Here is a 21,959-nt window from a genome sequence, read left to right on the forward strand (position 1 = left end):
TAGGGTGATTCTAAAACTCAAAAAAGATGAGTCATGCAAGTTATATTTTAAAGAGCTCGAGTTTATGACTGTATACAGCCTCTATATGCCTCTATATATATATAGAACAGTATTATATATAAAAAATAATGAGACTAAATTACCACGACAACTACATGTTCATGATTATAATACTAGAAACAAAAATAACTTTGAAATAAAACAACATAATAAAGAAAAATTTAAGCAAAGTTTAACTTATATGGGAATCAAGTTTATGGGGAACCTGCCAGGTAGCATCAGAAATGAAAACAATAGTGTTAGATTCAAAAATAAATTAAAACCGTTTTTAATGGATTTATCATGTTATAACTTTGAAGAGTTTTACTCCCAGAGCCATGTAGGCCTATTTTGATTTTGATTTCTGAAGTCTAGTGGAATTAATTATAATTTGGTAATAAAAACGATTTAAATAATATTAAACCTATTTTCAACTACTGTATGTTAAGATTTTGAAAATAATTTACATTAAAAGGATTGTATATATGTGCAACTAATATAACATCACCTTGAATTTATTTATTAAGAATGACACATTCATGTACATTTTATGTATGTCTTGAATAAAGATATTATTAATTGATTGATTACTATTTGTACTGTTATTAATTTGACTTCGTTCTACGTAACAGTCTATGAGAAGATATTGTCATACAGTGCTGAAAGTTTTTGCCAATATGAACCACTCTGTGTGCTATCTAGTGGCAATCGACAAACAACAATTATCTCACTCAGATTATCACTTGAAGTCACTAGTCCCTGCTCAGATCTGAGCTAAGACTAAAGATTACCTAAAGGAGATGAAGATTAATTGCCTTAAAAACTGAGTGTAATCCAACAGATTAATTTATTTTGCTTGATTACTTAAAACAAAATTCATTTCAATAGCTCCATTTAAATAGAGAGTAAAAATCAATTTAGGCGCATTTTGTAAAGCATATTCAACAATAATAAGTTAAAAAGTAATACAATAACTATAAACTTTGCATTAGGGTTTAAAATATCAAAGTTGTACAAACTGAATTTTATTGTATTCTGCACAAGTTTTAAATAATTATATGAATTTAAATACTTATTTCTTGTAAAACACTTTCAATAAAGATGAACCCTTCTAATATTACGATTAAATCGCTAAAGGATAAAGAAAAGTTGTTGAAACTATTATGTTTATGAATAAATCCATGAATGAATTAATACAATGTTATAATTTTGTAAGGAAACAAAAATTTTGACACACCCTAAAATGGTGAACCAAATGAAAGCACCTACCTCCGCAATAACTGTGCGACTGCCTTAAACTCTCCCATGTCCAGCAGTTTACCAGCTGTGACCAGAGTAAGTGCCCGCGGCTCCACCGTCTCCAGATTGCCTCGGGGCAGTTGCAGAACAACTGAATGGTCCATCGCTACAACCATGGTTGCCCCCCGCTCCAACCGGCGTGCCGTGTTAGTTCCGCTCTCCTTCTCCACCTGCATAGACATACATGATCTATGAGGTCATCTTGGATTGAACCATACAATCAAAGATAATCAGCAAAGATCGACAGTTGAACCTAGTAGAACTGATCGATCTTTATGGCTGCCGGCTGGTTAACAGTTCACATAAGCTTTGGCCTATGTGATTTTGAAATATTTTATCAATGAGTTACGGATTTAGAGTACAATAGGCCCAAAGGAATAAGCTACCTAAATTATTTTAACATCGCCTGTATCCCTGATTACTTTTTACACTAAAACTATGAATAACAAAATTTGGACAACCCAAAATCCATATCAACAGAAGGACTTCTGGAATCACAAAAAATATAAAAATTCACATGAACTATTATAAGAGATATTGTTGCAATCCTTGACTATTGGAAGAGTGAAAGCTCAAATTGTGACATTAGACATTGAGTCTAGGGATTGACAGATGGATAATGGTTGAAAGATAATCCCCTTAGTTCAAGACAAGTACCTCTCCCGGGATGGTACTACCTAGCATCACTCAAGAGCAATGGAGAGATCCAAACAAGAAACTAGCTTTCCATCAAAGGTCAACCCAAGATATTCCTGCTTTCATTGAACCTCTGCCTTGAAATTGGTATTCTGGTGTGTGTTTGGCCAAACAAACAATACTAAAACCAACCCAATACATATTGATCTGGAATTGTTGCACCAAGCATTTGTGTCTGGAAATCTAACTTTGGACAACTGTCTGTTCATTAGAAGATAAGTCCATACACATTGAGTTGCAGGAAAGTGAACTGGACTAAAGCCTCAAGCTCCCATTCAAACTGTGTGCGCAGATAGTGAGGGAGTAAACAATGACTGACTTTGTGTTCCAGAAACTATGTTGAGGAAGCAAAAGGGCACGAAGTCCGCTAATAAAAGGAAAAGAGTTAAGAGGTTAAGCTATAAGCCTGTCGAAGGATAACATAACACTATCTATCTTCCTAGTAGGTTTTCAAATTCAAATGAAAATTTATTTACTGTCACATTTCCATCTTACACATATAGCAAAGATACAAAACTGGTGAGATTGTCAAGTTATCTTAATCTAAAATCTAAATCTTAAAAACAAAATGTAGATTTAACAATTAAATAACTTAATACAATTTTTCAATGTGTATATTAGCTTTGATATAAAAAGTCAGTAATACTATAAAATACTTTATCACACAAATAGGTCTTTACTGATTCTTTAAATTGATTTATATTACTTATTATTTATATTAAATAACTTTAATACATTAAGGTAGATTACTTTTAAATATTTTTTTAGAATAATGAGTAAAGTTTTCAATAAACTTCAATTTGTGGATTGGATAATTAAAATCTATTTTTTTTTGTCATGTGGAGTACATGCTAGTTTTGGTACATATTATTTTATTTTGTATGTAAAGTATACAATTCAATATAAATAAAGAAGAAACAGTTACAATTTGTAGTTTCTTAAATGTAGTGCTTAAATGGTACTCTCTTTCCAGAAAACACTGTTTTTGAATTTAAAAATTACATCTGTTTTGCTGGCATTGCCCCACAACAAAATTTTGTGTTGCAAATATTGAATGTAAAATAACGTAATAAATCATTACTATCTCAAAATTAACATCTGGAACAAGCTTTGTGCTTGTATTTTATGAAGCGTTTCACAGCGAAAGATGTTTTTGCTCTGCTGTTTGATAATGAAAACACAGGGGACTAGCTTCAGGATCTAGCTCCAAGGCTGAGAGCTGGTGGCACTGAAAGAGTGGTTAGAGTCCTTGAAGACTATAACAACCTAACTGACCTATAAATAGTCTGTGGTCTTCTGGTCAAGAAGGAAGCATCCTTGACCACAAAGGCTAAAACTTAGACTTTGTTTACTGTTAGCTATATGAGCCTCCTTAAAACCACTGTCACAAAGAATACTCTGTGGAGAACCGGAAAGTTTTCAGGGGATGCCCAGCCAAATAAATAAAGAAATTCTGTGAATCTGAGCTTAAAATAATATTCTCCTACCGGTTTTTTTACAAAGCACAACAAAGTGTACACATCAGTTCATAGTTATTTAACAAATTGTTTTTATGACCATTTTGTGCCCACAAGAGAGAAACTTTTGACATAAACAGGTCTGCCTTAAAAATTGATATTGATAATTTGCTCATGTACCTTCAACAACAGTGGTGACATTGTTGTACGTTCTGTCTTTTAGATATAAATAGTCTAGTTCACTCATTGAATTAGAACAAAACAGAGCTTTTAAAAATGAACACCAAGGGCTATTATTACAAAACGTCCTGCAAGTTAATGAGAAGTACTAAAATAATTGAAGGGCTTGGAATCAACAAATATGAAACAAGTAGTTAATTGGTGAACAGGACTGGCTATTGGAGTACATTTTATGATGGCCTTGGAAAAGATAAGAATCTCTCTAGAGAGTTTCGAGAAATTAACAAATAGCAAAAAATGTCCAGTAGCGAAAACATGGAAAATGGGTTGCTGAAGGTGATCTAGATGAAATTACAAATCTAGAGGTTTAAGCAGGTGAAAGAAGCCACAAAAGATTGCTTCCAATGGGTTTAACACTATAATTAAATCATACATGCTGTACCTTACTGTAAAGATGAAATCAATATTTGTTTAAATGGAAGAAAATTGTATTAGGTTTGTTACTTTCAGATTTCTCTAAGAGTTGTTGAAATGCTTACTGTTTTTTTAATGTTCAGGTAAAACATTAGGAAATTGGAAGAATTGAAAATTGGCCATTGGCATCTTTAGAGTATAATTACTAGAGGATAATACCTTAAAACCCAATTCAGCACTCGTAACATACAACTCGTGACTGCTTGAGGTCATCACCAAGAAGTGAGGGAGGCAGTAGAAGGAAGTGATATTATCTGCTATCAGTTCTCTGTCAACATAGAGTCGATTGTTGTGAGCACGCGTGATTATGTGCTGACCCATACTGCGCACTGAAACACATGGCTCTGGTAGTGTGAAGGAAGGACTGAGTGAGTCTTGGAAATCCAGGACTGTCCCAGAACTCAGCTGAATCAGAGCACCTGATGATCCTGTCTTCTGTGTTAGTGTCAACACTGGTTCATCTAGAGGCATTGTCCATCTGAAACATAATGATCAATAAATAGGTCACAATAGAAATTTTAGAGGTGTATTTTATCCTTAAATATGAAGTTGAAAAGGAACTGTATTGTCCATTAGAGTTTACATTGGTACTATATCTTTCTAGAAGCCCGATGTGGTTTCAACTATAGGATTGGCAGAAACCTTACGTTAGAGTGAACTACGTACACCTGGATGTTCCTAAATATCACTAGAATCTGTGATAATGTAGTCATTAAAGTCACTGTTTTCGCACACTGACTCTCCCAACTTCATAACTTTAAATATAGATATTATCACCATTACATTTATAATTAAACGTTTTCAATTTTCCATCCAAATTTCAAACCAGGGTATCTAATATTTATAAACAATGCGGAGTTCACATGAGTGATATCAGGGCATTTCATGAGTTATTACAGTTGGTTATAAAAAAATCCAAATACCTCGTCTGGCACGTATCTATAAGACTCATGGGAGACTAACGGAAATCTTTTATAACAATGTTTTAAAATTTCTGAATGTGATACAAATTCTTATTAAAAAGTATCATGAATATATTGGTTAGACTGCCAAATTTTCAAAACCGTTTACTAACAAGTACCTACGAGGTAAGAAACACACAAGAACAAAGTTCTGTGTCGATCTACGTATATTTTGGGTGCTACATGATCAGCCAGTCAGTGGTATTTGGCTTTTATGATATAGATGGAAATAAAACAGCCAAGTATAGATATTTTTGATTATCATGTAAAACATACTCATGTGACTGATGGACTACTACTAGATTGTTATTGGAAATTGATGGGCAATAAGGACGTGTTGCAAAATGCTTAATCTTGATATAATACAACTTTTTGGACTGCCCTGTTCATAAATTTGCACCCTCCTCCCTACCATTATACAACGAACTGTGAGATCTAAGAGCAATAAGGTCCATTGAGCTTGCAAACTGGTTCCAGGAGAATATAACTCAAGAATTGAAATATTGGGCCAAAGCCTGCTTTGATAATGAGATAATATTAAGAGGTTATGTTCCAAACTCAGTTACAAAAACATTCAGAGTTAGGTAACTGTCCCAAATTAGCCTCACTTTAGACTTCATTGGCACACTCATCATCAACCAGAATATGGCATAGATGAGAAGAACTGCTGTGGAATACACACAACAGCTGATCCTGGGACAACCAGAGCCAGTGAGAGAGGCAGGTAGAACTCCCTGCTATAGATCTATGAGCTACTAGTACAGACACCCAACTCACCCAACAGTGGCACACTCATCATCAACCAGGATATGGCATAGATGAGAAGAACCGCTGTGGAATACACACAACAGTTGATCCTGGGACAACCAGAGCCAGTGAGACAGGCAGGCAGGACTCGGCAATAAGGCAGATTTCAGTTCCTCACACTTCAAATTTACTGGAACTGTACCTGTAAACCGAAAATCTTTAATTTCTTTGTAGTTTGAATCTGAAAGGTGAATATACAAGTAGAAAATGAGAAATGTTATGTCTTGACAGACCTGCTGCAAATAATATGTATATTTCAAACATGTTTTGAATATACTGATTTATATCTTTAACTATGTCACATATAAAACATTTTAACTTATTGAGAATCTCTGAATATTGTGGCAGTACGTAAAATTTTCCCATAATTATATGGCTGATAATTAAAAAATGTCATACTGTTGAAAACGTGCCTATGTAATGTTTGGTACTTACTGCAAAGTTGTGGGTCTGTCTCCATTCCCTTCACAAATGACAGATTTCCGTCGCTCAAGTACACACAGAGGTCGTTCGGACTTGACTCAGAAGAGCTGAAACAATAAATATCCTCGAGTCCTTGAGCCAGTAATGAAAAACATGGAACATGTTTCTTTCACAGAAAAGGTGAAGACTATGGTCTGGTCCACGAAATTGGGATTTCGTAGATTGTAACTATTGTTAGTTCAGACCTAAAATGATCTGAAGAGTAAATATCACCTTCACAAGCTTAAGACCAAATCGGTTAATCTTGAATTGTCGTAGCTCTAATCCATCTTAGTTCTAAGCTACTGTCACAGGAAATCAAGGAAATTTCTTGTCATGAGATTGGCAACAAGTCCACTACTAGACTCAGCTGCTTCAGTTCGTCGTTTTGTTGAGAAACTTTACATCTTTAACTAATGGATGTGAGGGTTTACAAACTCACTGATTACTCGATCTGATTTCAGTATAGTCATGTACTTAATGCTATAACAATAAATTTAGTTAGCACACTCAACAACATTTGTTAACCCTCAAACTGATGACATCAATACCACTAGTGAACTGATAAAGACGGCACAGCCATTGGTCAACTTTCCGCTATTATTACATGGAAACCGTTTAAGCTATAAAGACATAAATTGCACCAGTCGAATCCTCTACTCATAAATAATTATACAAAGTTTATATTCGTAATATTACTCATTGCTAGCTGATATCGATCCAAATGCCGCACGGCATACAGCTGGTGGACTATGCAGTTGGCGATGTGCTGCACAGCCTTGACGATCTTTGTCACTACTGTTGCTAGGTTTTTATATAGGCTAGTTGTTTATAATTGATTGTTATGTTGTGAAATGAGTGATCCTCGTTGTTCAAATCTTACATGTCAACTATTGGATGATGAAAATATTAGTTCTGATAATGAAAGTGACATATCGGCTAATGAAGTACATGATATTTCTTTGTCAGATTTGTTGTCAGGTAGTCTGGATAATTATAATCCGGTGGAATGTGAGTTGGGTTGTGAAAATTGATAGTGGACAGTGAAAACATTCATCATTATCTGATATTCCTCTTGCCCAAAGAATTCATCAAACACCAATATAGATACGTGTACTGGACCCTCTGGAACTCGGCCCTCAAGAAAATCAAACACATAGCAACCATAACATCATAAAAATAATACATCAAAATATAAACTGGCTAAGTAATAAAGTAGATAGACTCGCCCATCTCTTAAACAGCGAAAAACCAGACTTGTTAATAGTAACTGAACACGGACTATCACAAGAAAACCTTGCTACAACCTGCCTTGAGGGCTACTCACTTGCTGGAGGTTTCGCAAGGAAAGATCACATCAAGGGAGGAGTAGCTGGATACGTGAAAAAAGGACAGGAGAAGGAAATAACGCTCATTGAAACAAGCGGACTTGAATCAGAACTTGTATGTGAAACTGCCCTCTTTGAAATAAAGAAAAAAAGATAAATATACAAGTACTAGGCGTCTACAGACCTCCAAGGGCAAAACTAGACAGTTCAATTGAAGTCCTAACCGAACAACTAAATAGAATCATGAGCTCAAGCAAACAAACGATACTCATGGGAGATATTAATGTGGACAATCTCACAGAAAATAATGACAACACAAAACTTCAAGAACTTCTTGCTACATATGACATTGTGAGAATGAATCTCCCTCCTACGCGAATCACAAGTGAAACTGAAAAATCAATAGACTGGATCTGCACTAACATAGACCCTGAGAGCATAAAAACATCCATCATCCTGACAGGCTTATCTGACCATACAGCACAAAAATTTTCCCTTAAAACATCAAAAATAATCAAAAAAAAACCGTTAAGGAAAGAAAAAGACTATTTACCAATAGAGAACTAACACGGTTCCAGGAAAAACTACAAACACAAACCTGGGACCAGATCTTAATGGAAGAAGATGTCAACCATGCCTATAACTCCTTTCACAGTGCACTACAACTTATATTAAATGAAACCTGCCCTTTGAAATTAGTCAAAGGAAGACAAAATAAAAAAAGACAGGTCTGGGATGACGAATGCAACCAACTGAAAAATGCGTACATCAGTGCTTTAGAAATAGAACAGCGTACAGGCCTAGCAAAACATAAAGCACAAACAGTGGAGAGGAAAAGAGAATATGACTTGAGACTGAAACACCTAAGGCGAGAACAAACTACAGCACACATTAACCAAGCAGAAAATAAATCAAAAGCGCTGTGGCAGGCAATAAATAATGAAAGAAAAGCAACTACTAACACAAATTATGATCAGCTAAGTCTTCAGCTAAATGGAAAAACAACAAAGGACCCACACGAAATAGCAAACTCCCTTAATGTATATTTTGCAACAATAGCAGAAAACACACTCCAAACAAACAGTAGCAACATTAATCCTGCAAACCCTGACCCAGCTCCAGTCACAAATGAGAAATTACAGTTCTACTTAACAACAAGCGAAGAAGTAAAAAAAGCTATAGACTCCTTAAAGCCTAAGACATCGTCTGGTATTGATGAAATATCCGCAAAACTAGTTAAAAGATGTAAAGAAGAACTGATAATACCACTAACTAATATAATAAATAAATCCCTACAGCAAGGTATCTTCCCAACTGTTCTGAAGATCGCCAAAATATATCCAAAATATAAAAAAGGACCACGGAGTGAACCTGGCAGCTACAGGCCAATATCACTCATCCCGACATTCTCCAAAATAATTGAGAAAATTGTCCTTACCAGACTCCTAAACCATCTCGAACAGCATAATCTACTTACAAACAAACAGCATGGATTCCTTAGGGGTAGGTCAACAACAACAGCCCTGGTACAGCTGACAGAACACATCATAGACCAACTAGAGGAAGGATGTTCAGTAACTAGTCTGTTCCTTGACTTTAGTAAAGCTTTCGACTGCCTCAATCACGATCAGCTACTACAAAAACTAAGAGCCCTAGGCGTAGGAGGTAAAGAAGCAGATTGGTTTAAATGCTACCTCAAGGGAAGAAAACAACTGGTAGAAATAAATTACACCCAAAATTATACAAACTATAAAATTCAATCAGCAACAACTGAAGTGAGAAGAGGGGTGCCTCAAGGATCCGTGCTCGGGCCGGTGCTCTTCCTCCTCCTCACGAATGATATGCCAAACTGCCTGGATGATGCCTGTCCCCCCCCCCCCCCCACCCCCCCCCCCCCCCACCCCCCCCCCCCCCCACCCCCCCCCCCCCCCACCCCCCCCCCCCCCCACCCCCCCCCCCCCCCACCCAAAGGCAATCCTCAGATTTTTACATAATGTAACCATAACAATGGGCATAGATCATAAACCATTCTATCATGGTAAGCCACTCAAAGATGATGTAGTATAGTTTAATTTTTGACGCGTTTATTATTGATAATGGTCAAACTATTTTCCTTCTGGAATGTGTTCCCCAATAATAACCAAAACAATATTCTAAAAAACACACACACAAAATACCACACTATATAAAGAAATTAAACTGGAATAAAATTGGTTTTAAAACAAATACTAAATTGTTGTTAAAAATAGTATAAAACTTAAATAAGCAAAATAACTTTATTGATCATAATTTACAAACATTTATCCCAACTTTACAAAAATCTAACTAAAACATAAAAGTAGAAAGTTATTAAATAGCAGTCCCGAGGCAGGCACTTATCAGAAGGTTGTGTCGAACATGAGTTTCTTGGGCTGAACACCTGTGGAACAAAAATAAAAATTTGTTTGTAAATCAAATTGATTGTAAAACCATTAACCTGTTGACGAGTTGCAGCAAAACATACCCAAATGAGTGCGCACGGCATTTGGCCGTTTGGTCCCGCCATGAGGAGGCACTGCATTTTTCGTTGCAGACTAAAAGACTGTCAATTCGTTCTCACTGACTTACTGTGACGTCTAGCGGAGATTTTTGGACCTTTTCAGTTGTTCCTAATAGTGTCTCTGTACAGTGTTGCTAGTCCTGGTATCGTGGTGGCACTTGGTGATAACTTAAAAAACTATTTTTACGGAGGCGGGACACAAGACCCGCTACGCCTCCAAGGTCACCATTTTATAAGGCCCTCCCCAAGAATAACGCAAAGAAGCGAAAACTACTCAGGCAGTGCTATGTGTGCATGCAAACACACTACTCGAACTGAACAAAGAAGAAAAGAAACCAGATATGAATGTTCAACATGTGAGGTCGCCCTTTGTATATATCCTTGTTTTGAGCAGTATCACATATTAGCAAAGTTTTAAAACGAGGATATTGCTTTTAACAATCTACAATGTATTTTTATATACATTTAAAACTATAATAAACAAGTTTATTAACATTTAAAAGTTTTTTTGTTTTAGTCCCTAACAGTCTGTCACTGGTCAATGAGTCACTCAGTATGGACCGTCATAGGGGCAACGGCATTCGCACTCGTCAACAGGTTAACACATTTAACAGTTATATCTATTAATGTTTTTGCACAAAAAATATTTTCTGAAAATGTAATATATTTGTTCTAATGCTGGGCCTATTTTCTGCAATTTTGGAACCTTCTACTAGAATAACATTAAATCCACTTTTTTTACTTAGATTTAGATTTTTTTACATACATATAAATATATAAAACACTAGTATATTACTAGTTTATTGTACTAAGTTAACTCTTTGAAAATGATAAAAAGTGCATTAGTAAAGAGTTTAGTAATTATAGAATGACCATATAAATTCTGGGTTAAACAAGATAAAACTACTGCTTATTTGCAATAATTAGAAAGATGTGTCACGTTTGTGTAATTTGGAAGCTCTAAAACTAATATTTTATTCTAACATCCAATCACATATTATATCTTATGGGATTTGTTTATAGGGACCAACAAGAATTGAAAATCTGGAAGAAATTGTAAAAGTCTAAAAAAAGCAGTTAGAATAATTTTGTAACTTAATTTTCTAGAATCCGTTAAAGAACATTTTAGAAAACAACATTTTGACTGTTTATGGACTATATTTTTCAATCGATAATGTTTGTATAACGTAATGCATAAAAAATCAACAAAAAAGCTACTCTTACATATAATACTAAGACACAAAAATGAATGTAGTTTTCCTAATCACTGACTAGAATTTTTGTTTAAAGAAAACAACAATTGCAAGAAAAATTGTTATATTATGTGCCTAATCTACACTTTCAAGATTTCTGAAATATATAGGCTTTGGAATTTTTTGTACAGAATTTATTTTAAGCGTCTATAAAACATGTCCATTACTTGTTACATGTAAAAGTTACATTTTAAAATGTATTAATTGGAATAGTGTAGGACATTTTCCTATACTCTACAAAACAATCCTGTACAACTGCAATCCAACTAAAATGTTGTTTCAAAATTAATGTTTTGTACTAAAATAGTGTTAGTAAGTCTAAGACTACTGTGATGCTATTGCGATATTGTACTGTAGTACAAACTCACCCCCTTCAAGCTTGTCTGCCAGTTTCCTCTTCAGATTGGGTCTTTCCGCATGCTGAGTGATATTTGACGGTAATGGCAGTTGAGACCCCAGAGATGGATGTGGTTTGTTCCTGTACAGAGTGACAGATCAACTATTATTTAAAAAATTGTATACTGTAACAATTTTATCCATGCAAGTGAATGGTAATGGTACAGTAGTTAAGACTTCAGAGATAGGTTGTTCCTATAAATCCTGGATTACAGGGACATTTAAATATAATAAATTATGCATTACAACATCTAGACCCTTGCAGACAAAATAACACCTGACTGTGTGGCAGATTACCTAGACAGAAGGAAGTCAGTCTCTGTATGATGCGAATGAACTTTTTTATTTACATGAACATAGTTGTGAGATGATCGCCTTTACTTAAAATGTAGAAAAAATCAACCAAATGAACTCAAAAAATAAAAACAGATAAAATATATATAACTACACAAAAACCAAATAATTACTTGAACTTAAAGAAAACAGTATAAAATATTTTAAGATCTAAAATAATGGAAAATATTTATTAAGTTAACAACTTTCAAAATTCAATGTAGACATTGTAGAAATTTTAAATAAATTGATATTTTTTTATTTATTTACTAAACTACTATTTACAACTTATTATTTCTGTAAATTTTCATTTCAATTAAAATAATCATTCCGCTGCCAGCACCACAGCCATAGAAAGTCTCTGACCTGCCTCAGCTAACCATATAAAATAAAATAATATGTATCCTTCAGAGTCACTACAAACTTTTGAGTCTTAACACACTGACCGAAGTAAAATATTTTACCGAATATAAGAATGGCTGGACCACACTAAACCCTTAAGGGCAGTCTGACATGAAAAAAAAATTTTTTTTGGGGAATTTTGGTTTTTTATTTATTAATATTCTTTAGAATTTTTCTCTTTAAAATGGTATATAATATACCTTATTACTATAATATTAACCTTATATAAAAAAATATATATATAAAGGCTTGCAACTGTTGTTTGGCGTTGAGCACCACTCCTTATAGTTAAACAACAATCTATAAAATAGATATTAATTGGGTTTTGTTATGTTGGTACTGTTTTGCTTTTAGTCTGGTTTTAGCTGATATCACACACTGTCAGCAATATGACAGATGTCATCTGTTGTTATTATTTTATGTTGGAGGTTATTGTGAAGTTTTGAAATACTGTGTTTTGTGATTTGCAAGTTTTCCCTGTTGTTTTTATTTGTAAAAGGAGTTTATTGTAATTGAATGTAGATTAAAATGGGTAATAAGAAGAGAGTAGGAACTAAGAAACTATGTTACAAGAAGAAGATGTTGTTCGTAGCAAGGAAAACAGTAGTAACTTCAGGTAATGAAGAGGATAGGCCTAGAACACCCAAAGTTGTTTCCACATCCAATGAGAAATTGAGCCCTAACCTAGCCTGCTATGATAATTCAACTGATACCTTACAGTTATGACATAGTAAACATTGTACAGCTAGAATCAGTTTTGAAAGATGTTGCAGTGTGTAGGGTTTGTCATGGCAACCTATCATTTAGTCGAAAACCATTAGCAGGGCTCGCAGTACAAATTTCCGTCTCCTGTAGCTGTGGCATGACAAAAGCTTTTGACAACTGTCCCAAAGCAACAGATATTAGGCCTAGGCCTATTGAGGCACCAAGCAAAAAGTTCACAATGCTACTATGACTTGAACCTAAGGTTAGTATACGGCTTGCGTGTAATAGGAAAGGGCTATACTGCTGCCCAAACTCTTTGCGGCATGATGAATTTACCCGCTCCGCCCAGCAAGTTCAATCAACATGAACCAGTTTTTTGTCCCAGCCCATGTAGAAAGTGTGTGTGAAAAACTCTATGAAGAGAGCAGTGACAGAAGCAGTTATTGAAAATGGAAATTCTAATGACTTATGTGTTGCGGTTGACGGAAGCTGGCAAAAGCGAGGCCACACCTCGCTAAATGGCGTTGTCACAATTACTTCAGCAGATACGGGTAAAGTAATAGATATTTTATTCAATTGTCAAAATACTGTAACTGCCCTCAGAGAACAAGCAACCAACACTTAGAAATATGCAAGGCAAATTATGTAGGTAGCAGTGGAGGTATGGAAAGCTGAAGGTGCGACTGCAATGTTTCAAAAGATCCGAGACTAAATTACGGTGTTTTCGCTATGTGGAGTACCTTGGAGATGGTGACTCCAATGGCTATGCAGCAGTTGTGGCAGAAGCACCATATGGCCCAGATGTGTCCATTCAGAAGTTGGAATGTGTAGGACACGTCCAGAAGAGGATGGGGACAAGAATAAGGGACTTTATCATGAAAAATAAAGGCTTGAAGCTTTCTGACGGAAAAATCTCTTTCTGGGAAAGGTAGGCTAACAGGGAAGGCGATCCAACAAATCCAAATATACTATGGACTAAGCCATCCGTAGGAATACACACACAGCGTGAAGCCCATGAGGCGAGCAGTTTGGGCGTTGTACTGTCATGTTCAGTCTACTAACGATACGCCTTTACATATTTTATGCCCAGACACCGAAGACACATGATGTAAGTATAACAAAGCCGCAAAGAAAAAAACTAAATATGACCACAGCCAGCATTTTCACCTCTCACCTGTTCTAATGAAAGCAATCAAAACCTATTTTTAAATCTTTGTGCAGCCTAGAACTACTCAGAAAATGTCTCAAAGGAAAATCTCAAAATCCTAATGAGTCTATGAATAATGTCATTTGGGCTCGGCTCCCTAAACGCACCTTTGTTACACTAGGTGCTCTTAGGCTAGGTGTGTCTATGAGGCAGTCCTATCATTCAATGATGGGTACAGCTCCAAAGTGAAAGTTTTAGAGCACATTGGGCTAGAACCAGGACTGAATATGCGGTTTAGCTTTTTAAAACGTCTCGACACCCAGCGGATTCGCAAAGCAGATAAAGCGGCTACCGACATTGAAAAAAAAAAAATCAGGCAATCAAGGACTTTAGCCAAAAGGAAGCTGGAGGATCTGTATCAAGAAGCAGAGGATCCAGACAACCCTTCCTACAGTGCAGGCCATCATTAAACCAAGGTATGAGTCCAAAATATGCTACCTTCTTGCTTTTTCTTGATTTGCCGAAATTGTTATTTTTAACTTTGGGGCCCTATAACTCAAAAACTACTAGGCCTACCCCAGTCAAATTTTTATACAGTATTCTACTTACTATTGCTCTAGTTCCCCTCATGGGAATTTATAAATATCTCTTGTCAATGAGGCACAGTAAACATTTTTACTGTATAAAAAAGTTAGTTAAAAACAATAAATTATAAAAAAAATTATAACTTTTTAATTTTTTTTTCAAATTTAAAAACCTCATGATAAGACCTAGATTATAAGCTATTTAATAAGTAAAATAAAAAAATCAGGACTCTATCTATAACCATTACAGAGATATAGGTTCCCAAGTTAACATTATGTTCTTATGGAGGTCGGACTGCCCTTAAACAAACAAAGGCGCGCACGGCCACCGGTGACTGCGCCGCACGCAATGTTTTAATGGAAGTGATGGCATTGGGAGTCATTTCATGCCTCTGTAAACTTACAAGCCACTATATAAAAGATATTTATAGAACACTGGAGTCCTGTGCTGCTGGGCATTCAAAAAACAAAATCCAGAGCAAGTGATTCTTATACTTGCACAAGAGATTCAGACTAAAAGTAACCAGAAGAATTATTTGTAAATTGACCTTGTACTGTATCAACTCTCCTGCTTATTATGTTTGATAAGCTCCTTGCACAGGCCAGTAGCCCAAGAGGACAGGCAGGAAAAAGACTAAAACGGGGATCGGCCTCTCCTTAAAAATAATAATTAAAATAAAAAAGTAATAAAGAGTTTCCATTAACAATTATTAATGATTCAATAGTATTAAAGTTAATTGAATTTCAAAATTCAAGTTATTTGAACTATGATTGGTTTTGTTTTTGTACTGGTTTAGACTTAGACCATGAGTTTTGGACTATGTAACCATTTTAATGTTATTCTTCTAATACAATCATCAATAAAATCAATTTTTTTAAAGTGACTAAATTTGCAAGTCATCAGTGCACATGTAGTGTTTACAGTGTTTAAGCAGAGTTAATAAAATTCAGAGTAAAAAATAAAGATAAAGAGAGTAAAATATTCTTGCTGGGCATAGAAAATTAATGAAGGTGGAATATTTACTGGCCTATAATGTAAATATGACGTTGGGGCTGAGTTCTTATTAAAGGAATATACAAGAGCAGACTTCTAGCGAGATAGGAAGGAAAACACTATTTAGAGATTGAAAATAAATGTGACTATTGGAAGATCAAAAGAGATGCATGGATACCATTACACTCAAAACCATTGCTGGAAACTGTGAAAATTATTTCAATTGAGTACAAAAGTAGTTTAGCTTCTTAGTTTGGATGAACTTTCTGTTGTTTTTTCCAAGTCTTACGCCCACAACAACTGATGAAAACAAATTAGTTTCACAGCAACCCATCTTAACTGTTGGGAGAAATTATTCTTATGGATTAACTTTACGATGTACATTCGCCAGCTAGCAAACTTCTATAGTATCAAAACAATAACTACAGTGGTTAAGTAAATAGTCAATAGTTGGGGCTGTATGTGTCCAAGTGTTCAAACCTGCCAATATTTAAAAGAAAGCTGATAACACTAATATTACATAATAACATGTAATTATTTAGAAGAATAAATCCATAAACAACATTAATATAATACCTTCTGTAGACACCAGTCATTTCTACATGCACTGTATTGGTTTCTTTATGCATCCAGTACTACTATGCTTGGCAGTGAATGTTTTAATTCATAATTGTTAATTACTTACATTTTATACATCTCATATTACATTATTATATATCATCAAATAAGCTATTAAAAATTTCTTAAAAACTGTACCATACATAAAGTTTGTTTTGTTCCTACAATAAACAGTCTGAAGTGCCAATAACTGTCTTCTTGCTTGAAAACAAATTTTTACACATTGAATTTTATTATTTTAGCACTACCAAAGAAGATAGCTAGTTGGAAGTTGTTTGGATATCCATGATTACAACTTTACTGTATTTTGATCAAAATTGATACTCTTTTACAAATAAAGAGAAGTTGACCGGAAATAACTGTAAAGGCAGAAGTGTACACTTTAACACGTCCACTGTGGAAGGCTACAATCCTAGTCCTCCAAAACTAGCAAAGGCTTTGAGCTGTGACTGACTGGAAATCCAGCCCTCCCACTTCGCTGGCTGCCTCAGTATAAGCCAATAATGGGTGAGGGAGGTTGTGCTGCTACCGTGTGTAGTGCAGGTTCCACTGTTAAATTTCGCTCAAACCATTTTTGTATCACCATCTTAGTTTTCTCTGCTGTGTCCTGTGTTTAGTGTACCATATGTAGCTGTAGACCATGGAGGAGGATATTTAATTGTTCTAACACTTATTTTCTGACAGAGAAGAATTATTTTAAATTCTGATGATGATGACTTGTTCAAGAGTGGATGATATTGATATTGGAAAGTATAAACATTAAAAAAATATTTTTTTAATGGAAAAAAACTGAATTACGGATACTAGAAGGGTTGGAAGCTGAAAACCAGTAAATTATTGAGTATAGACTGGACAAGGACTGGCTCCAATAGCAACAGGCTGGAATTCTAGTCCTGGAAATCCAATAATCAATTCCAATTAACAAGGGTTCCTGGACATTTTCAATGAACATTTTGGATATCCAGACGTTATTTTTAGATATCTATATATATATAAATGAAACTGTTCGTGTGTAACAGCATCACTCACAAACGGCTGGACGGATTCGCCTAATTTTTTTTTAATTTGTTCGTCTTGATCTGTAGAAGGTTATAGGATACTTTTTATCCCTTTCCCGATTCAGGATTCCGCCCCACTGGTTACAGAAATACCCGTAAGAAATGCATTGCAGCAAACATATGTTATTAAGTGAAAGAGTCTTTTCAAATTTTTAATCAGCTGTTCTTTGTAAACATATATAATGCGACAAAAAATTGTTGTTATATTTTTGACAGTAACTAAGTAAACATAAATATTTTTGACTTTTTGACATATTTTCTTGATCGTGACATCAAGGTAAAATCTACATCGGGGTTGGAAATATAATTTACTTCAACCAGAAATGCTCATACGCGGGCAAAACTTACGAAAAAGCGTGCGAAGCCGCGGGGAAACAGCTAGTATAAAATAAACCATTTGGATGATTCCAACTTTTAAGTTTGCACATTGCCTTTCCCACAGCAAATGTGTAATAATTCATAGAGAGCCTAGACCTCACCTGAAGTAAGGCATCTGCAAGGCCTCAGCGCAGTTGAGCCTGTTGAGTGGATTGAGAGAGAGAAGACCTGCGAGCAAAGCAAGCAGATCGTCTCCAGCTGCGGTGAAGATGTGGTTTAGTGGAGTACCGGGGAAGGCCTTGAACTGGATGTAATCTGTCAGGCTTGTCACCCCCTGAAATCATAGGCTTCACTTAGCTTCCATAGTATATTTTTTCATGTCATACTGCATCGAAATAATATCTTATTAATCCTAAAATTATATAGATTAAAAATACAATAAATCTATACAACCATAACAAAAGTTATTACAATAAATTAATCTATATAAGTAAATTTGTTGGATTGTTGTTATCCTTTAACTGATGATGTTGTTATACTCTTTGTGTTCTGTCAATAAATGATTGATTGAGTGAGAAAACCTCCTCATCTGGATTACACTGGATGGCTGATGAATGATGCAGAGAGAAATCTTGAACCTATGACACTTACTTTTTTGAGAACATAGCCTTCCTTGATCACTTGACTTCAAAATTAGTATAGACTACACTGATTTACTTGATTTTTATAATATACTGAACTGTATGATTAAATCTGGATTAAAAAAGAGAAATGATATAGTCTCAATGGGAGGACATACTTACTGGCCAGGTCTCCTCACTAGGCGTGCCCAAGGCCTGGAAAATTTTGGTGAGCTGGTCCAAGTCTGACTCTCCTGGCAGAAGAAACGGTAAGTCTCAGCAGAAGTTCTGCCAGTATACACCCCACAGCCCACATGTCCACACCCACTGCATACATACGTGCACCGAACAGCAACTCTGGTGATCTGTACAATTGCAACATCATACTCTGATATAATGTGGTTAAAATGTTATGTTGCTACACTAACAAAGTGTAAGAAAAAAGTGGTTCAAGAAAACAAAACATAAAGTTCAAGAGATCATAGAGTTGAACACGGTGGAGTCTTAATCTAATATAGAAATGGATAACCTGGTCTCAACATTTTTTCATGAATTTTATTTAATTAGCGCAATCATTATTACTGAACACAGTAAGTTGTAAGAATAATTTTTTTACACAAAAAGTAATACAATTCCACGAAACATCATTGGTACCATCAGTGTTGTGATATCACGCCTTATTCTAACCTAATATTGATGATGAAAACTATTAACATAATGTATATTATCGTTTATACAATATTAACCCAAGATCTGGCAAATGAATTACCTCTATTGGCAAGCCAATTTTTCACGTTTTGCAAAGATATTTGGTAAAAATATAAGACATATTACAAGTTATTTGATTGTCAATTGTCGTTTATAACTTTTTTCATAAGTCTGTTTTTTGCTATCCATATTTGTATAAATAATTATTTATTTTATTGTTTTAGATTATTTGGTTTGTTTTAGGGGGAGACCATTCCTACAGAGATCGAATATATCTGCTAAATTAAAATTACAAAATATGCAAATTATTCATAAATTTCTCTAGTTTTCAGTAAATATATGGTTTGATGAACTTATTTAAAAAATGTTTTATATTTATATTGAAATTACCCCCGGTAACATGTTATATTTCAACAATAGTATTTTTTTATATGCATGAAACAGTATTATTACAATATTATGCGAAAGAGAAATAATTATTCTACTTGACTAAATAATAGCTTCAAACTAACATAACATACAAGGTATATCCAGATCCAGAAAGTCATTGGCAGAAGGATATTTTTAAATGTTGGCTACACTGCTGTGTAGCCTGATTCCTCTCTTTCGCAATGAGACCAAGTTCATTGAAATCTGTCGATGCAAAAATAGTTTTGTGAAAAACGTCAATCCAATCTCCTGCCAAGTGCAAAAAAAGTGGTATTATCCGTTATCTCGTTTGGAAGGGAAAACTCCGGTTAAGGTTTATAATGAGGTAAAATCTGCATAATTCCAAACGATGGTGTAGAGCAATTTATCTACATGTCGTTTGTAGTGATTGTCTCAAAAACTCTTGCCTAGTCTTCTTGTGTTGGTTTATCAAGTGTTTTGGGATCCACCTGGTGGACATTTTCTTATATCCGAGGGGTTTCTACGATGGTTTCATGTAGCAGGAATCTGGAGGTTTGCAGAAATATCGCCGAAAGTTCATCCAAAGTAAATCTGCGATCGTTACGGAGCGCATTTTCAATTTTTTAAGAATGTCAATCACAATCAAAGGTTTTCTACTCCTCTGATCATCATGCACAGACGTACAAGTTTTTAAACTTGCGAGACCACTTGAACATACTCTTGTGATTCCTAGGTTTTTCATGCAGTTTTTACCTCATTATGATCGTCAATTGGAGTTTTTCCCTTCCGAATGAGATAACGGATGACGCTGCGTGTTTCGCACTTGGCAGGAGATTGGATTGACATTTTTCACTAAATTCAATGTTACATCGACAGTTCTCAACATACTGACCTAGAATCAGTCTTGTTGTGGAGGGAAGGAATCAGGCTACATTACAGGCTACGTTAACAAATCTAAAAAAGTCCATCCAACCGTGAGAGCCTCAGTATGCTTACTTTCTGGATGTGCCTCGTACTTAAAACAAAAAAATGTAGTACTTTAGTATGATCTGGATGCCACTATTTATTTTATTTTAGTTCATCTTACCAAGGGTCTAAAAAGACTACATTATTCGAAAGAACAGACTTTATTTGACTTATTGCAAAAATAACATGTCATTAAGACATTTGGTTCTTGCTTCCTGTCTCTCGAAAGGAAGTGATGTAGGTGAGAAGTGGATCACTTTATCCCTATCTACTTTTGTTATTGTACAATATTAGTGGGTCTAGATTAGGTTACCATAAATATATTACTACCAGTAGTACCAAAGTTAAAGATAACCTTTATGAGCGGTCACATGATCTGAGCTTGAATTTAGGTACTATCTCGAAGAATATTTTTCTTTCTTTAAAAGAAGTGCGAGGTGGCTCCAAGGTACTGAATTTCTAACTAATCGATACTTAGATATATCCGTTATTGAATGCTACTATTATTTTTGTTTAAAGGCATTATAGTTACTATATATAGAGAAATGAGAAAGTTTATTGTCTTTAAACATAAAATATGCAATCGACAAAGTCATTCTATGCTAAAGCTTAAATCCCACTATTATATATTGTGTACATTAACAAACTTGTCTAGCGGGCTTAGTTAATGTTACAGGTAACAATTATTACATTCTTTCATCAACCAGGCTTAGCTCTAATTTAGCTAAAATTTAAAAATGTAACAACGATATAACAGAAAAATTTACAAAAGGATAAATTGTAATAGATAAATTATTAACAATTAAATAAATAAACAGGGGGTACTACACTAATTTTAAAATCTTAAGATACTAATATCACAGGCCAAATAACTTTGTACAGAGTAAAACGCTTTATCTTTGAGCCAATGTTCTAAAACTGCCTTAAATCTTTTTAATGTTACATGCCATGCCTCTTGAGGCAGTTTATTGAACATCTTTAATTTCATAATACAGTGACTACTTCTAGTTTTTTCTAATTTTATTGGTAACATTTCTATCATATGGTTTTTCCTAGTAGGATATCTGTGAAACTTCTTGTCTAACCCTGAGTGTTTTTAGATTTTCTTTAACATCAACCAAGCAACAGTAAATGTATAGGCTAGGTAGAGTCATTATCTGTAGTTCTTTAAAAAGAGGCTCACAGGACTCTCTTTCTGGGACATTTTTTATTACCCTTAGGGCT

The 21,959-nt window shown here is 34.8% G+C and overlaps 2 protein-coding genes across 2 annotated transcripts in view; both read right to left on the bottom strand.

Moving 5' to 3' along the window:
• LOC124365904 (putative elongator complex protein 1) overlaps positions 1-6,474 on the bottom strand; it is a 42,047-nt gene extending 35,573 nt beyond the window's left edge. The window contains exons 1-4 of the mRNA XM_046822023.1: positions 6,350-6,474; positions 5,885-6,056; positions 4,305-4,623; positions 1,309-1,508 (exon numbers count right to left, since the gene is read on the bottom strand). Coding sequence (XP_046677979.1) covers positions 1,309-1,508; positions 4,305-4,623; positions 5,885-6,056; positions 6,350-6,374 — 716 coding nt within the window. The 5' untranslated portion in view covers positions 6,375-6,474. The remainder of the gene's footprint in view (positions 1-1,308; positions 1,509-4,304; positions 4,624-5,884; positions 6,057-6,349) is intronic.
• Positions 6,475-10,065: 3,591 nt separating this feature from the next.
• Positions 10,066-21,959, bottom strand: part of LOC124365906 (cyclin-dependent kinase 7-like) — a 38,795-nt gene continuing 26,901 nt past the window's right edge. Inside the window, 5 exon segments of the mRNA XM_046822026.1 lie at positions 10,066-10,123; positions 11,865-11,974; positions 18,213-18,385; positions 18,855-18,944; positions 18,946-19,036. Coding sequence (XP_046677982.1) covers positions 10,083-10,123; positions 11,865-11,974; positions 18,213-18,385; positions 18,855-18,944; positions 18,946-19,036 — 505 coding nt within the window. The 3' untranslated portion in view covers positions 10,066-10,082.

This window comes from Homalodisca vitripennis, chromosome 7 (genome assembly GCF_021130785.1).
Source record: "Homalodisca vitripennis isolate AUS2020 chromosome 7, UT_GWSS_2.1, whole genome shotgun sequence".
Taxonomy (NCBI): domain Eukaryota; kingdom Metazoa; phylum Arthropoda; class Insecta; order Hemiptera; family Cicadellidae; genus Homalodisca; species Homalodisca vitripennis.